We start from the raw sequence: 19,751 nt of genomic DNA on the forward strand, positions 1-19,751 counted from the left end.
CGAGACCGGAGTTTCTAAAATGGTATTGGTGCTTATACCTGTACTTGGTCAATCTGACCAATTGACCACCCCATGAGTTAATCATTTACTGATCAATCTAGCCCACTTGACCCTTCGTCTAGATAGACGCCCGCCGTTGGAAAAGGAGAGAAATATAATGAATTAATTCACTAATGAACTTTGGAAAGGCTGAAACAATGCACTGAAGACACGATGGATAAATACAATAAACAGGCAACATATCACCCAGCTTCTCATAATGTATATACCGGCTATCCGCACATTTGGTATATTGAAAATTGTGCCTTTGAGCTTGAGGTGATCGCTGTACAACTCGTAGCGCCCTACGGTTGATCTTGACTATCATAGCTCTATATGAAAGAACAAAGACCACAAAATAAAGCACATTTCATGTTGAAATATATCCTGGAAGGTTTGCTCTCTCGATGTTGGCAGCGAATCCGCCATCCCTTCCGGCCCGGGACCCAAAAAAATTTCCAACTCCCATCTAAATGCAGATGGATTGAGCCAACACGTGTGCCAGACTTAGTCTGCAGCCCCACAGTGATCACCTCTTTTGGGTCATCCTTGTCTTTGGAGGATTTGTGGGCCACGGAACGCCTGTGGTAAAGAATTAGTAACCAGACGTGTAAGCCAGAAATTACAACATACTGAATGTCCGCAAAGGTGATTCGTGAATCCTAAAGTGAATCAGTATAAGATATCATGTCTACGTGGTGAGCTTTAGGTCAACTTACAGCTGTCTCGACTCTCTTGCAGACTGTCTCTGCGACAGCATACCACAGAGAACCATTCGGACCATTCTTGCTGCCAATCTCCTCGAGAGGAGACCCAATGAATTGGGATCAGGGTTCGGGTTGTGTTTTGGAAACCCCTCACGAAATTGCGGCTCATGGGTTGACTTGGATGCTCTGAACGGAGAATCAGGAACGAAATTGACGCGTACAAACTTGGAAGCTGGAGATGGCAAAATGATGAATCTTGTAGAGATGTGGAATAGACAGAACAGAAGAGTATCCGCTCTGCTTAAATATTTCTCTGTCCAGCATATATTTAGATTAGCTGCCGAAATAAACACTTTAGGCATGATGTGCAAAATGCTTTCGATTTCTCGTGCCCATAGAAGCCTAAGCGCCGATGAGAAGACGAAACATGGATTGCAGTGCAGCGCTATTGTTGGCGATAGCGCCAAGGGGTGTATTCCCCCCTACTATTCCATTCCCTTTGCTGATTTGTTGGGGTAGTTGGCGCCATTCTATATGTAGGTTATGTAGCATAGCGGCTAGCGATTGGATCAGATTGAATCAGAAAGAACATGTCTAGTGGGTCCAGAAAGAGGTCTATACCAACAATCATATGCCAAGTCGAAGCCCAAAGCCCAGGGCCCAGAGGGTTTCCAGGCCGAAGAGACGCGAATGAAAGCGGTGGATTCACGAAGGCGAACCTATCAGGGACATCTGCAATGTTCCAGAAGACTGGGACGACATTGAGCCAGACCTCGATGCCAAGTAAGTACGATGGAATGGGATGGGATCTTCCAACCTCAGGGGATGCTGATCCATTCTCAACACAGTGATATCGATGCCCAAATTGAGAGAGCACATGAGAGAATCCAAGACGGGATCATGCCTCACATCTTTGAAAACAAGCTGAAGAACCTGAATCGGCGGAAGAAAGATCGCAAGAAAGATCGCAAGTGAGTATCAACGGTCTTGGGGAAATTCGGGAGGGATGATAATTAATTCGCGTGTTTGATTTACAGCGAGAAACGCGCAGACCGGACTGGCCTAACTTTGCTTCAGCTTACATTTGCTATTAGGATTCCGGGCGCGAAGGGTTACAATGAATATGAATTCATAGATGACACAGGGGCTTCTCTAATGCTACTCTTCGAGAATGATGTCTGCATACTTCCTGAACTGTCGCCGTATTTACAACCACCACAGCTCGGGTCGACCGTGACCCATACTGCAAACGGACGTGTCAAGGTGAAGACCATCGAGCCACCATCATCCACGACAATGTGCCAATGGTGCCATGGTACTCAGTACAGTCAATAGTCAAGCCAGATCTCGTTGATACTCAGGAAAGACTTTCTGGTATGTGGATGCGACTTGACAGTCAGGGTAGGGTCTTTGTTTCACTTCTGCAGGCTCCTTTCACTTCGCATGTTCGATGCAACAGCATGGCCTCGACCAGCCACTTTCAGATGCTGTGTTCTACTGGCTTTTGGTGTCAAAGAACAGAGGCTATAGAGAATTTGTAGGTTTCTGACAGAATTCGAGGGGTGTATTTTCTCAAGTAATCCATCCCCCCCTCTCATTAGTTAATTCAACAAGAGATGCCGGTGTCCACTGTTCACTTCCAATCAAAGAACCACACAGAGTCGAAGATACCCGCTAACCCGGACGGACGGACGGTGGTCGGATGGTATCCAACACTACATAGCAAAGGGGTGGGTGGGTCTTACCAGAGCGAAGATGGCAGGGATCAGTGTCCTGAAAAGCAAGACGAGAGCTTGTCTCGGATCGATCTCATCAATGAACATGTTCCTGTGCAAAGCGTAATTCAGACACAGGTATTTGGATGGATTTATCTCCCAACGTCTGTACAAGACATTCTCTGGTGCTTTCTTTAGTATGCTCGACCCTATTCTATGAGACTCATCTCTTAAGGGCCCACCACTATTATGGCCTGTGAAGTTAGAAGGATATCCCCGTTAGCGCAGACTGGATCGAGGCGTTTGACCAAGAACCACGCATGTGCGGTGGCTTATTCCCGAGATTTGGCTGTCAGCAAAAGTACCTCACGGGATAAGCGCAAGCCGCACCCGAGTGACGTTAAGACGTTACGGGAAAATAACACCGAAAGCTAATAAGCTTGAATAAAAGCCCAGTGATGCGTACCACCGATGGCGGACCCTGAAAGGTGTGGTGATCCACCCGGGTCAACGGAGGCAAGAAGGAAAAAGAAAAAAAAAAGCAACACGCCGAAAGTACTCCGAGAATGGGCACGTGATAGGGACTTTTTCTCCCCAGTTGCCGGAATCGCAATATTGCGACGGAACGAAAATGACCACACAAGAGAAGAAAAGTGATAATCATAGCAATCATCACCCGTTATTGATACCGTTGTTGATAGCTCCAACTCAAAGCAGGGAAATGCTGGCCAAGCATCGATCTAGGGTCATTTTGCCAGCTCAGCCCAGCATCCGAGCACACAAGAGACGCGAGCCGAGTCGGAAGCGGGAGCGGGATTGAGGGATGAGGTGGAACCAACATTCTCGGGCGTGGCAGTGATTGGAATACCGAATGCTCTGCACCTCCGCTTTTTTGGCAAACGACCAAACTGGCGGGTTTGAGAAGGGATTTCAGTTCCGTTAGGCGGATTCGCAGTGCTCGGATCAAGTGGGTTGTCGCGGTATTTTTTTTTTTCTCGGGCTCTTGTCGGGTCTCAGTCATTCGCACTAAGTCAGTGAGAGAGGGGGGGTATGCGAATCATCAAGGACAAGGAGTTATCCATTGAGAATGCGAGAGACAGTGACAGACAGTGACAGAGAGAGAGAGAGAGAGCGTATTCCAACCTCAGGCCATTCCAGGGTCCCCTGATTGGATCTGGATTGGCCCCTTTTTTCCTATGGATCTTCCCATCATAAACGAATCGACCTTTTTTTGAAGCCGGTAAACGTATTCTCCAGTCTACTTACTGGAGGGATGAGTCTGTGGAATGTTCGGTCCGTCGGGAACCGAGATAATACGGCCTCTATTAGTTCGTGAATTTTTGGTCGGAATTTCTTTTTTTTTTCTCTTGCGAAAGGAGCACTACCGGGGACGTGCGAAAATAATGACTGAATAGCGCCGGACCCGACATACTGGCACGCTAACAGCTGTCGTGAAGCCCAGGGGAGGGGGAAGTCAGAAGACGCCAGTCGGTGTGGCGCGTTTCTGTTTTCTCACTTCAATTCTTCTCCCATCTCTCTATATTTCCCTCATCTTCCGGGAACTCTACACATTCCAGTTATTTTCTGGTTTCTGAGTGGTATCACGCTTCACTTCCGGGGGACGCAAGTTGAACGTAGGGGAATGCACCATCACGCCGCCGGCGGGACGGCCATCGAGCCCGATGTTAGTGTCCGAGCATTCGGTGAAAGAATGAGCAGAAATAGAGAACTTCTAGTGGCTAACCTGCATAGACATTCTCCGACAGCGACTCGGCATATACTGGCTCGTAAGTCGGCCGTTTTGCATGTCACGCGTGTTGGTGTTGGTGCCTTATACTAAACTCCACAGCATCAGCCAGGCCAGTTACACCACCAGTCTTACATCCAGCGCATTGAATTATCAGTATGTATGCACCGAGAGACAACCCCCGTATCGTGAAAACTGTGAGTGGTGTGCTGACCTCGAGGCAGATATGAGGTATTTGTCACATTATGAGACGCTCGGAGCAACTGCTGATTCGAGTCATTAGAATGGACGCCGATATCATTCCTACCATGAAGGGGAATATTTTTTGGTATGTCTCATTGCAATCATGCAATATGCGCTTTCTTTTTCGTTCTTGTTCTCTCTTATGTTTGGTTTCATTTTTAATACTAACATGGACCAGCCAAATGATGAACGAGAACAAGATCGTCTAGATCTGGTCAGTGCTTCTCAGTGCTTCTTCAAGGCGCCAATGTGACTTGGTCTGGCATAAACTGACAGCAGCAGAGTCATCACATTTACTCAATGCTTCTCAATGGAGAACTCCATTTAGCCCCAGTCACAAAACCCCCCAGAGTATTGGACTTGGGGACAGGGACAGGGATATGGGCCATTGATTATGCAGAGTGAGTCTGGTTCCACACATTGATTATTTTCATGAATTCTATAACTGACCCAATGATAGTGAGCATCCAGATTCTGAAGTTATCGGTATAGTCACCATTCTTCACAGTTGATCTGGACAGTTACTGATCGTCACAGGAATTGATCTAAGCGCCATCCAACCATCATGGTGCATCTCACACCCAACTTCGTGATGGAATGCTTAACTAATAAATGTTTTCAGGGTACCACCCAATTGTCGATTTGAAATTGATGATTTTGAAGAACCGTGGTCCTACAGTCAACCATTCGACTTCATCCACGGCCGAGAGCTGGAAGGGTCCATTCGCGACCATTCGCGACTTTTCGAGCAGGCCATGGAAAACCTCAAGCCCAACGGCTGGCTTGAGATGTCTTCGATGGAACCCACTACGTACTCAGACGACGAGACACACCTCAACGCGAAATGTCTTCAAGAGAGCATTCGGAATTTGCGCTCAGCATCCAAGTCATTCGGGAAGGATCTCGCCAGTCTACCGACATGGAAGGACCGGATGGAGAGCGCGGGGTTTGTGAACGTCCAAGAAGTCGTGTACAAGGTATGTGCTGATTGAGCGATTGTGGACTTGAAGTTTTCGCTTCCTTTGATGCAATTCTGCGTGCAACGATATTAATGGTTGATAAGCTCCCCCAAAGTCCCTGGCCCAAAGACCCCAAGCTCAAGGAGCTCGGTCGATATCACCAGCTCAACATGCTTGAGGCTATGCCCCCCTACACATATGCGTTGTTCACACGCATGCTGGGGTGGCAGCGAGTCGAGATCGAGGCCCTGTTAGCGGGTGTACGGAGCGAGTTGAAGGATCTGTCCAATCATTTGTACACCAAGGTGTACATGGTATATGGCCAGAAGCCAGAGCAATGAAAATCTTCCTCCTTTTTGCATATGGGTGGCGTTCGGCTTGATTTTATGCCATGAAACCATGGGCGCATGTACATAGACCAAAGTTCATCGAGTACGCTCTCGCGAATTTCTTTTCTCTTCGTTGCCTGTGAATCTTTCTATAGTAAATTCGGTGTTCGTTCTGACGGCTTCTAATTTTTTGAGAGGCATGGCTCCAAATTCCACCCGGCGAGCCTCTCATAGTGCATTAGTGACGGTTAGTGCTCTGGCGTGATCTCCACACGAGGCTCATGGCACGTGGCGCACTGCTTTCGATCCTTGAATAAGCTAAAACTTAGTGTGATCGATGGATATATTGCCACAGCCCACTATCAAAAGTATTAGATCGAGTAATCAACTTAGCTTCTTGCTATTGGCTGACCTCATAAGTTGAGGCTATTGTTCCTTTAAGTGATTCTGTCAAAGCCATTTCCCTCAACTTGCAAGATTTGATCTCTACACACTAAAGCAATGAAGCAACGGCGTCATTATGAGCAACGAGTTGCCTAATTATTCTCTTTTAAATGGTTGGCCATATCCAGTCTATAATACTAGGTATAATATAAATAGCAACAAACACTTCCAGAAACCGCGAATACCGACATAGCCTGCTTAGCACCCGTAAATGCCCATCAGAACTACCATCTACATCTTCCACTCCTCTCCCTGTCTCCATTTCAACACCCGCACCACAGCAATCAGGGTCACGCCCGCAGTAAGCATAACAGCACAGAAAACCTGCGACTTCCAGAAAACAGCATTCTCCAGATCCAGCAAGGCACCCGCAATGGGGTTCCCAATCAACAAACCCAACCCGGCGAACATAAAGCACATCCCCATGCGGGTACCGACAATGCCCATGCTTGGGCTCAGGCGCGCGACAATAGTCGGCAGCAACGACACGATTGCCCCCGACGAAATCCCATAGATACAAGTGAACACGATCGTCCCCGCAATGTTCCGAATGCCAATCCACGCATAGGCCAGGACGGCAGTGATGACGCCCATGGGGATAATCGTGTTGAGGGAGCCGACGCTGTCCGCGGCGAGCCCCGGCAGGATGCGGCCGAACACCGAGGCGGCGTTGAGAATGGCAAGGCTGTAGAAAGAGAGGTCGTCGTTGGAGTGAAGGAAGTTGTTGAAATAGCTGGGGAGGTAGAAGAAGGGGAAGTACATGCCGATGAAGACAAAGAAGAGTCCGCATGACAAGACCATGAAGGGCACTTCTTTGAACGCGGTCATGTCGAGGAGTGGGCGGGCTTGTTTTGGTGGTGGCAGGCGCATCTTCATTACGGCGAGAGAGACGCAGAGGCCTCCCAGGGCGATGAAGGCGATGATTCGGGTTGTCCAGCCGAATCCCACGCGGTCGATCAGTTTGTGGAAGACGATGGGGTAGATTACGGAGCCTGTATCGAACGTTGGTGATATATTATTGCCTGGTCTCGGAAAAGTGCCTACCGATACTACCTCCAGACGCTGTAATCCCCGTTGCCAGAGCCCGTCGGGTAGTAAAATATGTAGCGACAATAGCAACGCTAGGGAGAAAGAGAAACCCACAGCCAATTCCAACAGCGATACCATGGGCTAAGAAGACTTGGTAATATTGCGTCGACAGCGAGGTCATCATCAAACCAAATACCACCAGGAACCCTCCGGCAATAACGAGGCTTCGAGGGTATCCTTTGTCGAAAATCGGGCCAGCGATTAGCCCAACCAAGAATAGAAGAAACCCTTGGATCGTGCCAATCCAAGAGATGGCCGATGGGGATTCCTGGGAAAGTAGAGTCGATTCATAATAGGACTGGAACACCCCAAAAGTGTTGATCACGCCCCTGCAAGAAAGATCAGTTAATGTGAATACCAGATAGGACTTGGGTAAGATCACCAGCAATTGAAGAAAATTAAAAATGCGCCCAATACCTGGAGCCAAGCAACAATGCCTCCATTTGGCGGGGGAGGAACAGTGGCTAGAGAAGTTTCGTTCTCCTTTCTGGACTTTTCTGACTCTAGAGCCAGTGATGCTGAAGGAGACGGCTCAGGAATGTATTTTGTCTCTGTCTGGGAAGCCATGCTGATGCCGGGTCAAATTTAACAACACAATGAATATTGTGAGAATTTTTGCGAAGTGACTACAAATAGAAAAAGCCATCTTTGCTCTCTAAATACCATCCCATCAGCATATACCACGTACAATCATACACTTCGATGCATTTATAAGCTCAAGGATAGCGAACGCATCCTTAGCCCCAGGAGCCTCCAAACAAGCTTCCACTTTGGAATAAGATTGCGAGAATTGTTGACGAAGCTGACAAGAGTCTTGATAGATGATTCTCATTTGACCCAATCAGAAAACATGCTTGAAGCTGACCTGTTGGAAAAAGACTTCGTAGTGGGCCTGAAGGATTGAGCCCTACATAAGATGATCTTCGCCGGGGCCCGCGGGCACCGCTCGGTGTTGCCTAAGGCCGAGCGGCGATCGCTTGATAATCTCCCATCTTCAGCTCTACTTTTTCCTACAATAGAAGTAAAGCTGAATATACACTTGCTAAATTGTTGCGATATATTGTTGTATTATCTTGGATTTCCTTTTTAGTTGGGATAGCTTGTTTCGGATTTATAGTATCAATGTAACTTCCTTGTCCATTACGGGACATATTCTTAAAATTACCAGCGACATTATGAGAGAATATTTGTAGGATAATAATATATACCCTCTTGGTCTATAGCAAATACCTTCGCCTAGACAATAGAGATAGCAAGTGCGGGATAGGTCACCTAGAAATAAGCTATGATAAATAAGGGGTGAAAAATATATATCTTGAAACCAAGCAAGTATGAGACTGGATTCTAAAAGATCAAGAGTCGATAACACAAACCAATTGGAAACCATGCTAAAGTAGATGCTCAAAAGCATCCTACTTATATCACTAGAGCATAAACTATTATCTACACTACGCGGCCAAAAGTCTGGGTACACTCTATAATTCAGATTTACCCTACTATATTAAAAACTGAATAACTCCCCTAATGTTAATTAATATAAATTTATACTAACTATATAAAGAAAATAGGTTAGTATCTAGTATACCAACCCTTCGCTATATATATAGTAGCTATTCTGCGAGGTATAGATCGAATTAAGCTATTAATAATATTTTAATTAAGTAGTTCCTATACTTTATATATAGCTTTTTTAAAGACCTCCTAATCTAATTTAGACCTTCTATTACCTAGCTAAGGATATAATTAAAGAATTTTAATCTTTAGAAATCGCTATACTAGTTCGATAGGATTAAGGTTAGATAAATATAGAGATTAGTTAATTATCTAAATCCTATAATTTTCGAACTACTTTTATAAGATTTCTATTATATAAATCCTCGTATTATCTTATTAGAATATTAAGTATAGTTTATATATTAGTAAAAGACCTTTTTTAAGAGTATCGAGATAGGAGTTCGTAGTATAACCTTACTAAGGTACATTTTTATCGCGATTTATAATTATTATTTTTATTCGGCCACTAATCTAGATTCTAGCCTAAATTATCTACGAAATATCCTTACTATAATTTACGAGGTTTATAAGATCGCTTCGGTAAGTCTTAGAGGTAAATCGAAAGATAAATTAGACCTTAGAATTCGATATTCGTTAAACTAAATATTCGTTAGAAAAGATTAGATTCTCCTAATCCAAAAAAACTCGTCTATTTATATATAAAAACGTGTCTTTTTTATATAACTAACTTTAATAAAGGTATTCGCTTCTTACTTTTCTATTTTCGAAATCTATAGTCTTTTAAAATACATTAAATTATTAATTAAGAGGGTAAATAGAGAGTATTTACTCTAAAGACTCTATAACTTATTTATAGGTTCTAATAAGCTATCCGATAGATATATTAAATAGTCTAATCGCTGATCTTAGAAGGTCTATTACTTCTAGACGATAATTTAAGAGTATAGTATTACTAAAAATAATTACGATTCCGGTAAATTATAATATAGCTAAGATTTAAATTGCGAGCGATTTTAGTAGGACTTAAACTATTTTCGAGAGCAAAAATAATCGCTACGCGAGTAGATTCTAATAATTTATTGTTTTGCCTACGATTTACACTAATTTCAGTACTAAAATATCGTATATTTGTTATAGTAGAGAGAAAAGAAAAAAGGGGTTAGAATATGGATTTTACTAAAGTAGGGTGCTATACCCAGACTTTTAGACCCCGTTGTACCTCAGTCACCTATGAAATTAAGCTCACCGCCTATCTGAGATCTATATTGCCCCGCCCCTTCTAATCTCCAGTTATTCGTTAGAGTCTTCACCGCCTCTGGATTCCCTAATACAGACAATGCTCATATACTATGGTTTGTGAGGTGTTTCAAAAAAATGCAGAGAGCACGTCCAGGGGACTTGAATCTTTCCCCTCCCAAGCTGAATCTCAGAAATAAGCTTTTTTTACTCTGCTTATGAGTCATGAATAGAACATTTTAAAGGCGGTGTCTTATTTAGGAGGCGGCCGCAAAGGCGGTACCATTCTACCGAACATATTTTTTTTCCCACTTCAATACTTGCAACAGTCTTTGACTTTGCGAACACCGTCAATCTTCTCAATCTGCTGCTGAAACCACGAACATAATGGCGCCCAACATTGAGGCTGAAGCGCCTCACAACAACTTCGACGTAAGTATCACCATCACTCTATCGAGGGTTGGATCAACGAGTTTCTCCGCAACTTGCAATCGACCACCCCTCGGTGGGGCGTGCAGACACAATCGACTCATAAAAGCAGAGTGAATGAATTGGCTAAAACTTGACTCTCTAGACGATCCTCGTTCTCGATTTCGGCGTATGTGAATTCCGGGAACCCTTCCTCCCTTCCTTCGGCCTGTTTCAGATACCGGAGCTTCATATACTCATACATGACTCATGAGACGTCTTTTCATGGCAAATGCTGACTCCCGTCGTTGTCGTTGAAGTCTCAAACAAGCCATCTTATCCTGCGTCGTCTTCGGTCTCTCGGTGTCTTCGCAGAGCTGCTTCCGTGCACCACCAAGATCGCTGATCTGTCATGGAAGCCCAAGGGAATTGTGTTCTCTGGAGGTATGAAGTCTGCTAAAGTATGGTTTGTGCCGAGGTCTGAATGAGCTACTAGGCCCTTCTTCTGTCTACGACGAGGGCTCGCCCCGTAAGACTTCCGTCTCCTAAACGTCATGTTGCCTATACTCATCTATGTAGATGTTGACCCCGCTGTCTTTGAGCTCAACGTCCCGATTCTGTGAGTGTTTCCACCCATTCTTCAATTCCTGAACCTTGACTAACGCGTGAGATCTAGGGGTATTTGGTATGACTTGCCTCGACATCGACACTGGTATGACACTAATAACATTCACCCAGCTATGGTTGCCAAGAGATCGCATGGCGCATCGACCAAACGAATGTTGCCCGCGGAGAAGCACGAGGTTTGCAAACTTTGGATCACCAATTAAAATGATTTCTGACCCCGTTCTCGTAGAGTATGGCCATGCCGACGTCAAAATTGCCAAGGTTAATAGCAATGTCGACCGGCTCTTCGCTGGTTTGGGGGATGAAATTTCCGTGTTCATGTCCCACTTTGACAAGCTAGTTAGCCTGCCTAAGGTGAGTGGGATGAGTTCCTATTTCCCGAGAGCTGTTACTGACTCCAATAGGGGTTTGTGATCATTGGTGCCACCAAGAACTCAGAGTACGCCGGCATCGCCCACGAGGAGAAGCCCATCTTTGGTTTGTCTCCACCAAGCTGCCTTTGTTCCCTAACAGGAGAGGATGCTAACACGAAATGATTAGGCGTTCAGTTCCACCCTGAGCTCGAACACGTTCGTATCCCCAAAGGCATTATACATGGAACCACATCTGACATTCAGATCCAGACACCGCGCGGAAGCGAGATCCTCCGCAACTTCAGTGTTGATATCTGCGGAGCGCAACCTAACTGGAAAATGGGCGACTTCGTCCCTCTCGAGATCGCTCGCATTCGCGATCTTGTTGGTGACCGAGCACTCGTTCTTGGGGCTGTTAGCGGTGGTGTGGATAGCACTGTCGGAGCAGCCCTCATGCGTGAGGCCATCGGGGACCGCTTTAAAGCCATTCTCATTGACACTGGATGCATGCGTCTCAACGAATGTGAGGAAGTCAAAGAAACGCTCGGCAAGCACCTGGCCATTGATCTCACCGTTGTTGAGGCTGGCGAGCTGTTCATGAGCCGTCTTGCGGATGTTTCTGACCCCGAAAAGAAGCGGAAAATCATTGGGTCGACTTGTGCGTATTTCAAGCTATTTGGGATGGATTAGTGACAGGGTACTGACGACATCGCAGTCATCGATCTGTTCGAGAAAGAAGCTATTAGGGTATGCTTGACCTTTTTGACAGACTATCTGGCTGGCTAACAACACTCGCAAGATCGAGAAAGAAGCGGAGAACACACCCAACACCGGGAAGGTGGAATGGTTTTTGCAGGGGACGCTGTACCCTGACGTGTAAGTTTTTTTTTTTTTTAAAAAAATTTTTTTTTGAGCCTATTGCTGAAGTAAAACTAATTACATTCTAGTATCGAGTCTTTGAGCTTCCGCGGGCCTTCGGCCACTATCAAGAGTAAGCGAGTCAACGAAGTCCCAGGAGCGGAAGACTGCACCCACGAAGTCGTGCAAAAGAAGAAACAGATAAAAGCTGACACTAGACATAGCTCACCATAACGTCGGCGGTCTGCCTGAGGTAAGCAATACTACTGTCCGCAACATGGAAATCTTGTAACTGATCAGCATGCAGCGAATGATGAACGGCGTAAGTCAAACCAGCCTGGCATCGTTTGATTTCCTTACTGACCAATATGGCTCGTTTAGCAAGGGTTGCGTGTAAGTGTATTCTGCGTCTCCGTATCAACACACAGAAAGCTGACAGCACTTCTATTCTAGCTCATTGAGCCGCTCAGACTTTTGTTCAAGGATGAAGTGAGGGTAGGTTAACCCTGATTGGGTGAATTCTGTCTTCGAGTATACTGATTAGTACAGGCAATTGGTCGACAACTTGGCATCCACGAGTCGCTCGTCAACCGGCACCCCTTCCCGGGCCCTGGCATTGCCATTCGCATCCTCGGCGACGTCACCAAGGAGCGAGTAGAGATCGCCCGCAAGGCCGACCACATCTTCATCACCATGATCAAGGAGGCCGGACTTTACGACCAGGTGAGTAGGGTCACATCAGCGAAGATGGGCGCAAGCTAATTGTTGTCTCCTAGATCTCTCAAGCATTTGCCGGTCTCGATACTAACCGCAGCGTCGGTGTCTTTGGTGATCAGAGAGTTTGGGGCTACATTGTGATTCTCCGCGCTGTTCGTACCAAGGATTTCATGAGCGCAGAGGTGTTTAACTTCGATAACTCCTTCCTCATGGTGAGTCGGCTAATTGTTGTACCTCGGGCTGTACCAAAGTGGAGCGATCCTATACCACGGACCCGACTCACTCAACCCTTAACTATGATTTCCTATATTGACTAACCTGTCTCCAGAATGTTTCGCGCACCATCTGCAACCAGGTAGATGGCGTGTCCCGTGTCGTCTATGATCTGTAAGTAGAACTATTCCCCTCTACTGGTCTCGGGCATTAAGCTGACATCGTCTTTCTAGCACCTCAAAGCCTCCTGGCACTATTGAGCTGGAGTAGGCGATATGGTAGAGGAGATGCAGACTGTAGATAGATCACTAACTGGCGTGAGCTAAGAAAAAAAAGATATAAATTGATTTTCATGGCGTTCAGAGACTCTACAAGAAAGACACATAGAACGAGAATAGTGATGGAGATAGAAGGCGTTGTCTCAAAATACCAAGGGCCTTTAAGAGTAGATGGAGAGCTGAAATCATGACAGTTGATAGAATGAACGTGCTCTTTACCGTAAGGCAGGTCCTAGCAGAAATTTACGACCATCGACGAGATGTATTTTAGGCTCTTTGCAATATAACAAGGAGGTTTCAAACTAATATTTCTAGAGAAGGATTGGGTGTGTTTCTGGATATATACGACTCGGTGCATACACAGGACATATAGTGATAGCTTAAAAAAAAGTGTGGTGGCGTGTCTCTTATATATACCGACTAAATAGAGTCGTATCAAGTGAATCGGCAAATACCATAGCCTTTTCATAATCTATACGTGAGTATCGCTCGACTAGACCTGGACAGACCCGCGGATAACCTATATAGGTCGACCCGTGGGTTAGCCTATGGGCGGGTCGTGGGTTAGACCTCTTAACCTATGGGCGGGTCAAGATTTTTTTAACCTATCCCGCGGGTTAATAGGTTAACTTATTTAATCTATTTAGATAGATACTTTATTAACTATATAACTTTTATAAATTATATTATTCTTAGCTATATTTTTAGGTATTATATTTATTTTAATTAAATAATTTTTTATAATAATTAGGAGAATAATTCTTAAAAAGTAATTCTAAAAAATATTATTTTAAATATTAATTAATTTTAATTTTAAAGCTTATAATTATTAAATACTTATAGATATTTATAAACCTTATTAAAAATCTATAGGAGGCTATAATTATCTTTATAATTACTCTTTAATATTTTTTACTATAATTAATAAGATATATTAACTATAATTATTAGATCTATAGTATCCTTTTTTTTATTATTATTAATTAATATAATCTTTTTATAAGTTTTTTAGGTCTCTTTTTCTTTTTATATAATTTCTAACTTATCCTACTCCTGAAGCTCTTAAATAAATATAAGTTACTTCTTCTTGACTTTAAATTTAGTATAAAGGGTCTACCAAGATAGTGAGGCATGAGGTTATTCCTAACTAACAGAAGGGGTGAATCAGGTGATATTATATGATCCTAAAGGAAGTCGGAACTTATTACTTGATCTACTCTATAGTAGAATAATCACGATATATAATAGAGACCTAATTATTTATATTATCAATAATATATAGAGTTATAAAGATACTATATAATAAATTAATACTCCTATATCTAGCTAGTAAGATAAGATTTAGTCTTAATAATAATAAAGATATACTATTTCTCTTACTCCTTTTTCTTATTTCTTTATCTAACCGATAGGCCTTATATCCTAATAAGTATATTCTTTATAATTCTAAATCTTCTTCTTTAATTATCTAAAGAAATAAGATAACCCTATGAACCTAATCTATTATAATATATTAGAGTAATACTCCTAAAAAGATATCGTAAACCCTTATATCCGAAATTAACTAAACCTAACTAGATAAAGACCTATAGACTACCTAAGAAATAATCGAAAAACTTTAATATCTATAAGAATTATAATAAATAGCTTAATAAATAAGAAATTAGATTAAATAAATCAATATTATTAAACCTTTAATAAATTAATAACGAAACCAGAGTTTATCTCCTATAGAAGATAAAGACGAGATTAAGATTCGAAATATTCTAATATTCTTAATTTATTCCTCTTTTTAATAAAGAGAAAAATAGCTTTTAGATCTCTCTCTTATTTTTAAAAGAGCGTTATAGAAATATTATAATAAGGAATAACAAATTATTGTAGCTCTATTATATATAGAACTTATTTACCGGTAGAGATAGTATCGATATATTACTAAGAAACCTAAGAAAGAATAGCGAAACGTTAACGCTTTATAAGCTTATTTCAAAAATTAGACTCTCTCTTATTAAAGATATTATAACTCTTATAATCGATATTATAGTATAACTATAAAGAGCCTATTAATACCTAGAATAGGATCTACGAGAGTTTTATACCTTTTTAGATTTATTAGAGCGATACTTCCTTTATTAAAATAAGAAAGAGAGAGTATTTATAATATTCTCAAAATTTATCTATAACCTTAGGTGATATATATAAGAATATATATATAAGCTATCTAAAAACTAAGATAGGATAGTATCCCTAGCTATTTATTACTAAGGGTTACTATAATTAACACGAAAATAAAAAAGCCCTAAAACCCTTAAAAGATCTATAAATAAGTAATTTTGGATAAATCAGTATTAAATAAACCGTAAACCTTAGGGACCTAAAAAAAAGACCTAAAAAAGTAAAAAGAACCTAATTAAAAAGGACAAAAAAACCCTCTAATATTATATTTATTAAAGTAAAACTAGACATAGATAGACCCGTCCTATGGGTCAAAGATCTTGACCCATGACCTAAACCCACGACCCATAGATCGGGTCAATAAAATCCTGACCCGCCTATAGGTTAACCCGCGGGTTAACGGGTTAACCTATTTTTAACCTATTTTAGTATAAATTTCTTAATTAGGATAGATAATTTGCTTATCTTTTTTAATAATATACTATTATTAAATACTATTTTTATTCTAATATAACTTATAATTATAACTCTTTATAAAAAGAATATTATATAGTAATAATATATTTAGAATATATAATATATTAATTTATTGATTTAATACTTTAAGGTAAGAATTATATTTTATAATAGATAGATATAGATAAAAGAAGATATTAGTTAACTATTTCTTATACTAAACCTAAAAATATATATTTAAAGTCTATAATAGTATTACCACTTTTTATATAAATAAACTATATATATTAGAAATAATAAAATAGATATAAATCTAATATCTAATATTTCTTTATTAATATATAAGTATATTATAGTCTTAATTATATAAAAGAATTATTTTAAATATTTTTTCTGGATTTATATAAAATAATAATATTAGCTAGTTAGGTTAAAATTTTTTGGGGATAAAAAGAAAAATCTTAGGGTATTACTCTTACCTAATTATTTAGATTAATAGGTTAATTTATAGATTAATCTATTAATCTATTTCTTACTATCTAATAAACTTTGTATATATTAGTAGAGTATCTTCTAATTAGTTATAAAATTTAGTACTAGGATAGTACTAAATTCTACCTACTAATAAAAAATAAGTATTAGATCTATATATTCCCTTAAATCTATGATGATTTATTTTAGATTATTTTTCTATATCTCGAGTCTCTCGCTATAAAAGGGTTATATAGTCCCCTTTTTACTAGATATAATAAAATATATACCTTTTTATAGTAGTCTTTCTACCTCTATTAGAACTAGGGTTTTAATCTATCTACGTATTTACTTATAGCCCCGGTTCTAATATACCTACGTAAAAAGGTTAGCTAGTTAGATTAAAATTTTTAGGGGATAAAAAGAAAAATCTTAGGGTATTACTCTTACCTAATTATTTAGGTTAATAGATTAATCTATAGGCTAATCTATTAATCTATTTCTTACTATCTAATAAGCTTTATATATATTAATAGAGTATCTTCTAATTAGTTATAAAATTTAGTATTAGAATAGTACTAAATCCTATCTACTAATAAAAAATAAGTATTAGATCTATATATTCCCCTAAATCTACGATGATTTACCTTAGAATTTTTTCTATATCTTAAGTCTTTTACTTTAATATATTATTACTATATCTCTTCTATATCTTAGTTATCTATCTTATACCCTCCTTTTTTTATTAAAAGTAAGGGATTTAAATTATCTATTTTTTATTCTAATTAATTTCTCGATACCTTTTTAGAACTACTAGAAAACCAGCAAATTAAGTAAAGCCTCTCTTCTATTATATTACTAATACTAAAACGATCTAATAATCGGAAAAAGATCTAGGTAATTTTTAATAGTATAAATAAAATAGAATTTTTAAACTAGTAGCTTAATACCTAAATTAGTGGTTTTTATAATATTATAAAGAAGATAAACTAAGAAGGTCTATAATAGACTAATATATAACTATATTTTAATTAAGTTATATATTTAGTAATAGGAGAGCTAAAGCTCCTATATAAATAATATAGTAAGATTATAGACTATTTAGTCTATACTAAGAATAGGATAATAGATCTCTAACGTTATTAGAATTAGAGTATATACTAGAAAAGCTAAAATATTACTAAATATTTAATAATCTAATATCTTATAAAATATATAATATATTATATAGCTATTATTTAATTTATAGACTAATCTTTCTTAGGCTAAGAACTTCCCTTAAATAACCTAGTTAGTTATCTAAAAACTATAAAAATAATAGTTAATTGTTATAATAATTATTCTATAGCTTCTTTTTTAAATTATTAAATATCCTAAATTCTAAACCTTTTTTTAAATAATCTAATTATTATTATTTATCTCTAGTTTTCTTTTTTATTAAATTATATAGCGTTAAATCTAAAGAATAACTTAAGATTAACAAAAAGATTTACTTTAAACGCTTTTATCTAAGGCTAAACTCTCTATTAGTCTTAATTATTAAATATTACTATTTTAATAAGTATTTATAGCTATCTCTATCTATTTTATTAATATAGACTAGAATTATTAAAAGGTTTTATTTAGCTTCGAACCTATTTCTAGTATATACTCTAGATAGAATCTTAATATAATCTTTCTCGATATCCTCTAGAAATATTAGATCGAAGACTAAGTACTTATAATAATAACTAATAATATATTAAATAACTCTATCCTTATTTTAAGTATCTAAGATTCTATTTAATTATTAGATATTAACTCTAAAATAATAATTATTTAGGTTCTATATATTATATATATAATTTAGTTAATTTAAAATAACTATTTAGCTAGATAAAAATAAACCTTTAGAATAAGATAACTAAGACTATTTAATCTAAGGAATATATCTAATATATTTATTAAAAAGTATAAAAATAAGATATTACGATAACTCTTATAAAGATATATATCTATACTCTTTATATATTAATTAAAATACTAATCTATTTTATATTTTAGATTAGAAACCTTATAATCTTTATTAATATAAATCCTTAACGTTAGGAGTCCTTCCTTAGTCTCTAGCCTAACTACCCTCGATTAGTTCTAATTTAAGATATCCGAACTAGATAGAATTTAACCTTTTTAATACTTTAGCGTATAAAATAATTATAATTAGTCTTTAATTAATATAGATAAATAACGCTAGATTAACTATTTTCTTAATATTATCTAGCTATTTTTCTAATTTACTATAGTCCTCTTAAAAATAAAGGATATTATTATTTATACTATTTTTATTATCTATAATAAACTATTTAATTATTTTAAGAGATTAATTAGATAGCTTAGTAAAAAAAGGTTAGATAGAAGCAATAAATATATTAAGCCCTTAAATTAGCTAAAAATAAACTCTATAAGTATTACTCTATAATAGATAATAGAAAGCTTAGTAATATCTATATAATTAGTACTATCTTAGCTCTTTAATACAAGGTTAAATTTTTTTAAATTAAAGACTAAGATTATCCTTAGATAGATTATAGCGTTTAATACTAATAAAGTCTTAAAGATTAGTTTCTAAATTATTAAACTAGTAATATTCTAAGCTCTTAATTATTATCTAAAATAAAATAGTCCTATTAAACTAATAAACTTAATATATTTTTAATAGCTAATTCTTTTATCTTAAACTCTTAGTCTAAGGTAATATAGTATATTAAAGAAGGTAAGTTTCTATATATATCTTTATTAAAACTAAGGTTCTAAATAATCGCTTAAAACCCTAGTTCTAATCTATTAAGTTTCTATTTTTCTATCTCTATTAGAATTAGGGTTTTAAGGCCTATCTTAGAACCCTAATTTTAATAGAGGTATTAGTTCTAATCTATCTAAATATTATATTAATTATTATAATCTACCCTCTATCTAGATACTATCCTAATCCTACTTTATTAGTTTTAGAAGGATTATTAGTATAAATTTCCTATATTTATAAGCCTTATCTATAATCTTCTCTTAATCCTAGCTATTAATATTAATATTAAGTAATTATTTAATTCTATATATAATATTTACTATTATTAATAAAAGACATTAAATATATCTATTATATAGGATCTAATAATATTTATATATATTACTAAAT

At 38.4% G+C, this 19,751-nt stretch overlaps 4 protein-coding genes across 4 annotated transcripts; 3 read left to right on the plus strand and 1 right to left on the minus strand.

Moving 5' to 3' along the window:
* Window positions 1–1,336: 1,336 nt before the first annotated feature.
* Window positions 1,337–2,081, plus strand: NUU61_009131 (uncharacterized protein; the record flags this gene model as incomplete). The annotated part of the gene is made up of 4 exons (XM_056659656.1): window positions 1,337–1,343; window positions 1,493–1,529; window positions 1,595–1,717; window positions 1,784–2,081. The coding sequence occupies 4 exons, from the start codon at window positions 1,337–1,339 to the stop codon at window positions 2,079–2,081; spliced, it is 465 nt and encodes a 154-aa protein (XP_056507949.1).
* Window positions 2,082–4,103: 2,022 nt separating this feature from the next.
* Window positions 4,104–5,751, plus strand: NUU61_009132 (class I SAM-dependent methyltransferase; the record flags this gene model as incomplete). Its single annotated transcript, XM_056659657.1, has 11 exons — window positions 4,104–4,145; window positions 4,214–4,248; window positions 4,311–4,364; window positions 4,433–4,439; window positions 4,492–4,536; window positions 4,630–4,665; window positions 4,734–4,852; window positions 4,912–4,937; window positions 4,989–5,019; window positions 5,074–5,428; window positions 5,515–5,751. 11 exons carry the CDS (start codon window positions 4,104–4,106, stop codon window positions 5,749–5,751), a joined length of 987 nt encoding a protein of 328 aa, XP_056507950.1.
* A 663-nt stretch (window positions 5,752–6,414) lies between these two features.
* NUU61_009133 (MCT family MFS transporter) lies at window positions 6,415–7,839 on the minus strand (the record flags this gene model as incomplete). Its single annotated transcript, XM_056659658.1, has 3 exons — window positions 6,415–7,175; window positions 7,228–7,601; window positions 7,655–7,839. 3 exons carry the CDS (start codon window positions 7,837–7,839, stop codon window positions 6,415–6,417), a joined length of 1,320 nt encoding a protein of 439 aa, XP_056507951.1.
* Window positions 7,840–10,410: 2,571 nt separating this feature from the next.
* Window positions 10,411–13,469, plus strand: gua1 (GMP synthase (glutamine-hydrolyzing); the record flags this gene model as incomplete). Its single annotated transcript, XM_056659659.1, has 21 exons — window positions 10,411–10,455; window positions 10,598–10,621; window positions 10,752–10,875; window positions 10,928–10,960; window positions 11,011–11,050; window positions 11,108–11,116; window positions 11,170–11,234; window positions 11,288–11,412; window positions 11,463–11,535; window positions 11,599–12,069; window positions 12,127–12,158; window positions 12,211–12,287; window positions 12,359–12,402; window positions 12,494–12,522; window positions 12,577–12,591; window positions 12,651–12,662; window positions 12,723–12,764; window positions 12,819–12,992; window positions 13,046–13,198; window positions 13,315–13,373; window positions 13,433–13,469. 21 exons carry the CDS (start codon window positions 10,411–10,413, stop codon window positions 13,467–13,469), a joined length of 1,683 nt encoding a protein of 560 aa, XP_056507952.1.
* Between the last annotated feature and the right edge of the window lie 6,282 nt (window positions 13,470–19,751).

Source organism: Penicillium alfredii (genome assembly GCF_028826965.1).
Source record: "Penicillium alfredii strain IBT 34128 chromosome Unknown utg000011l_segment0_segment0, whole genome shotgun sequence".
NCBI lineage: Eukaryota > Fungi > Ascomycota > Eurotiomycetes > Eurotiales > Aspergillaceae > Penicillium > Penicillium alfredii.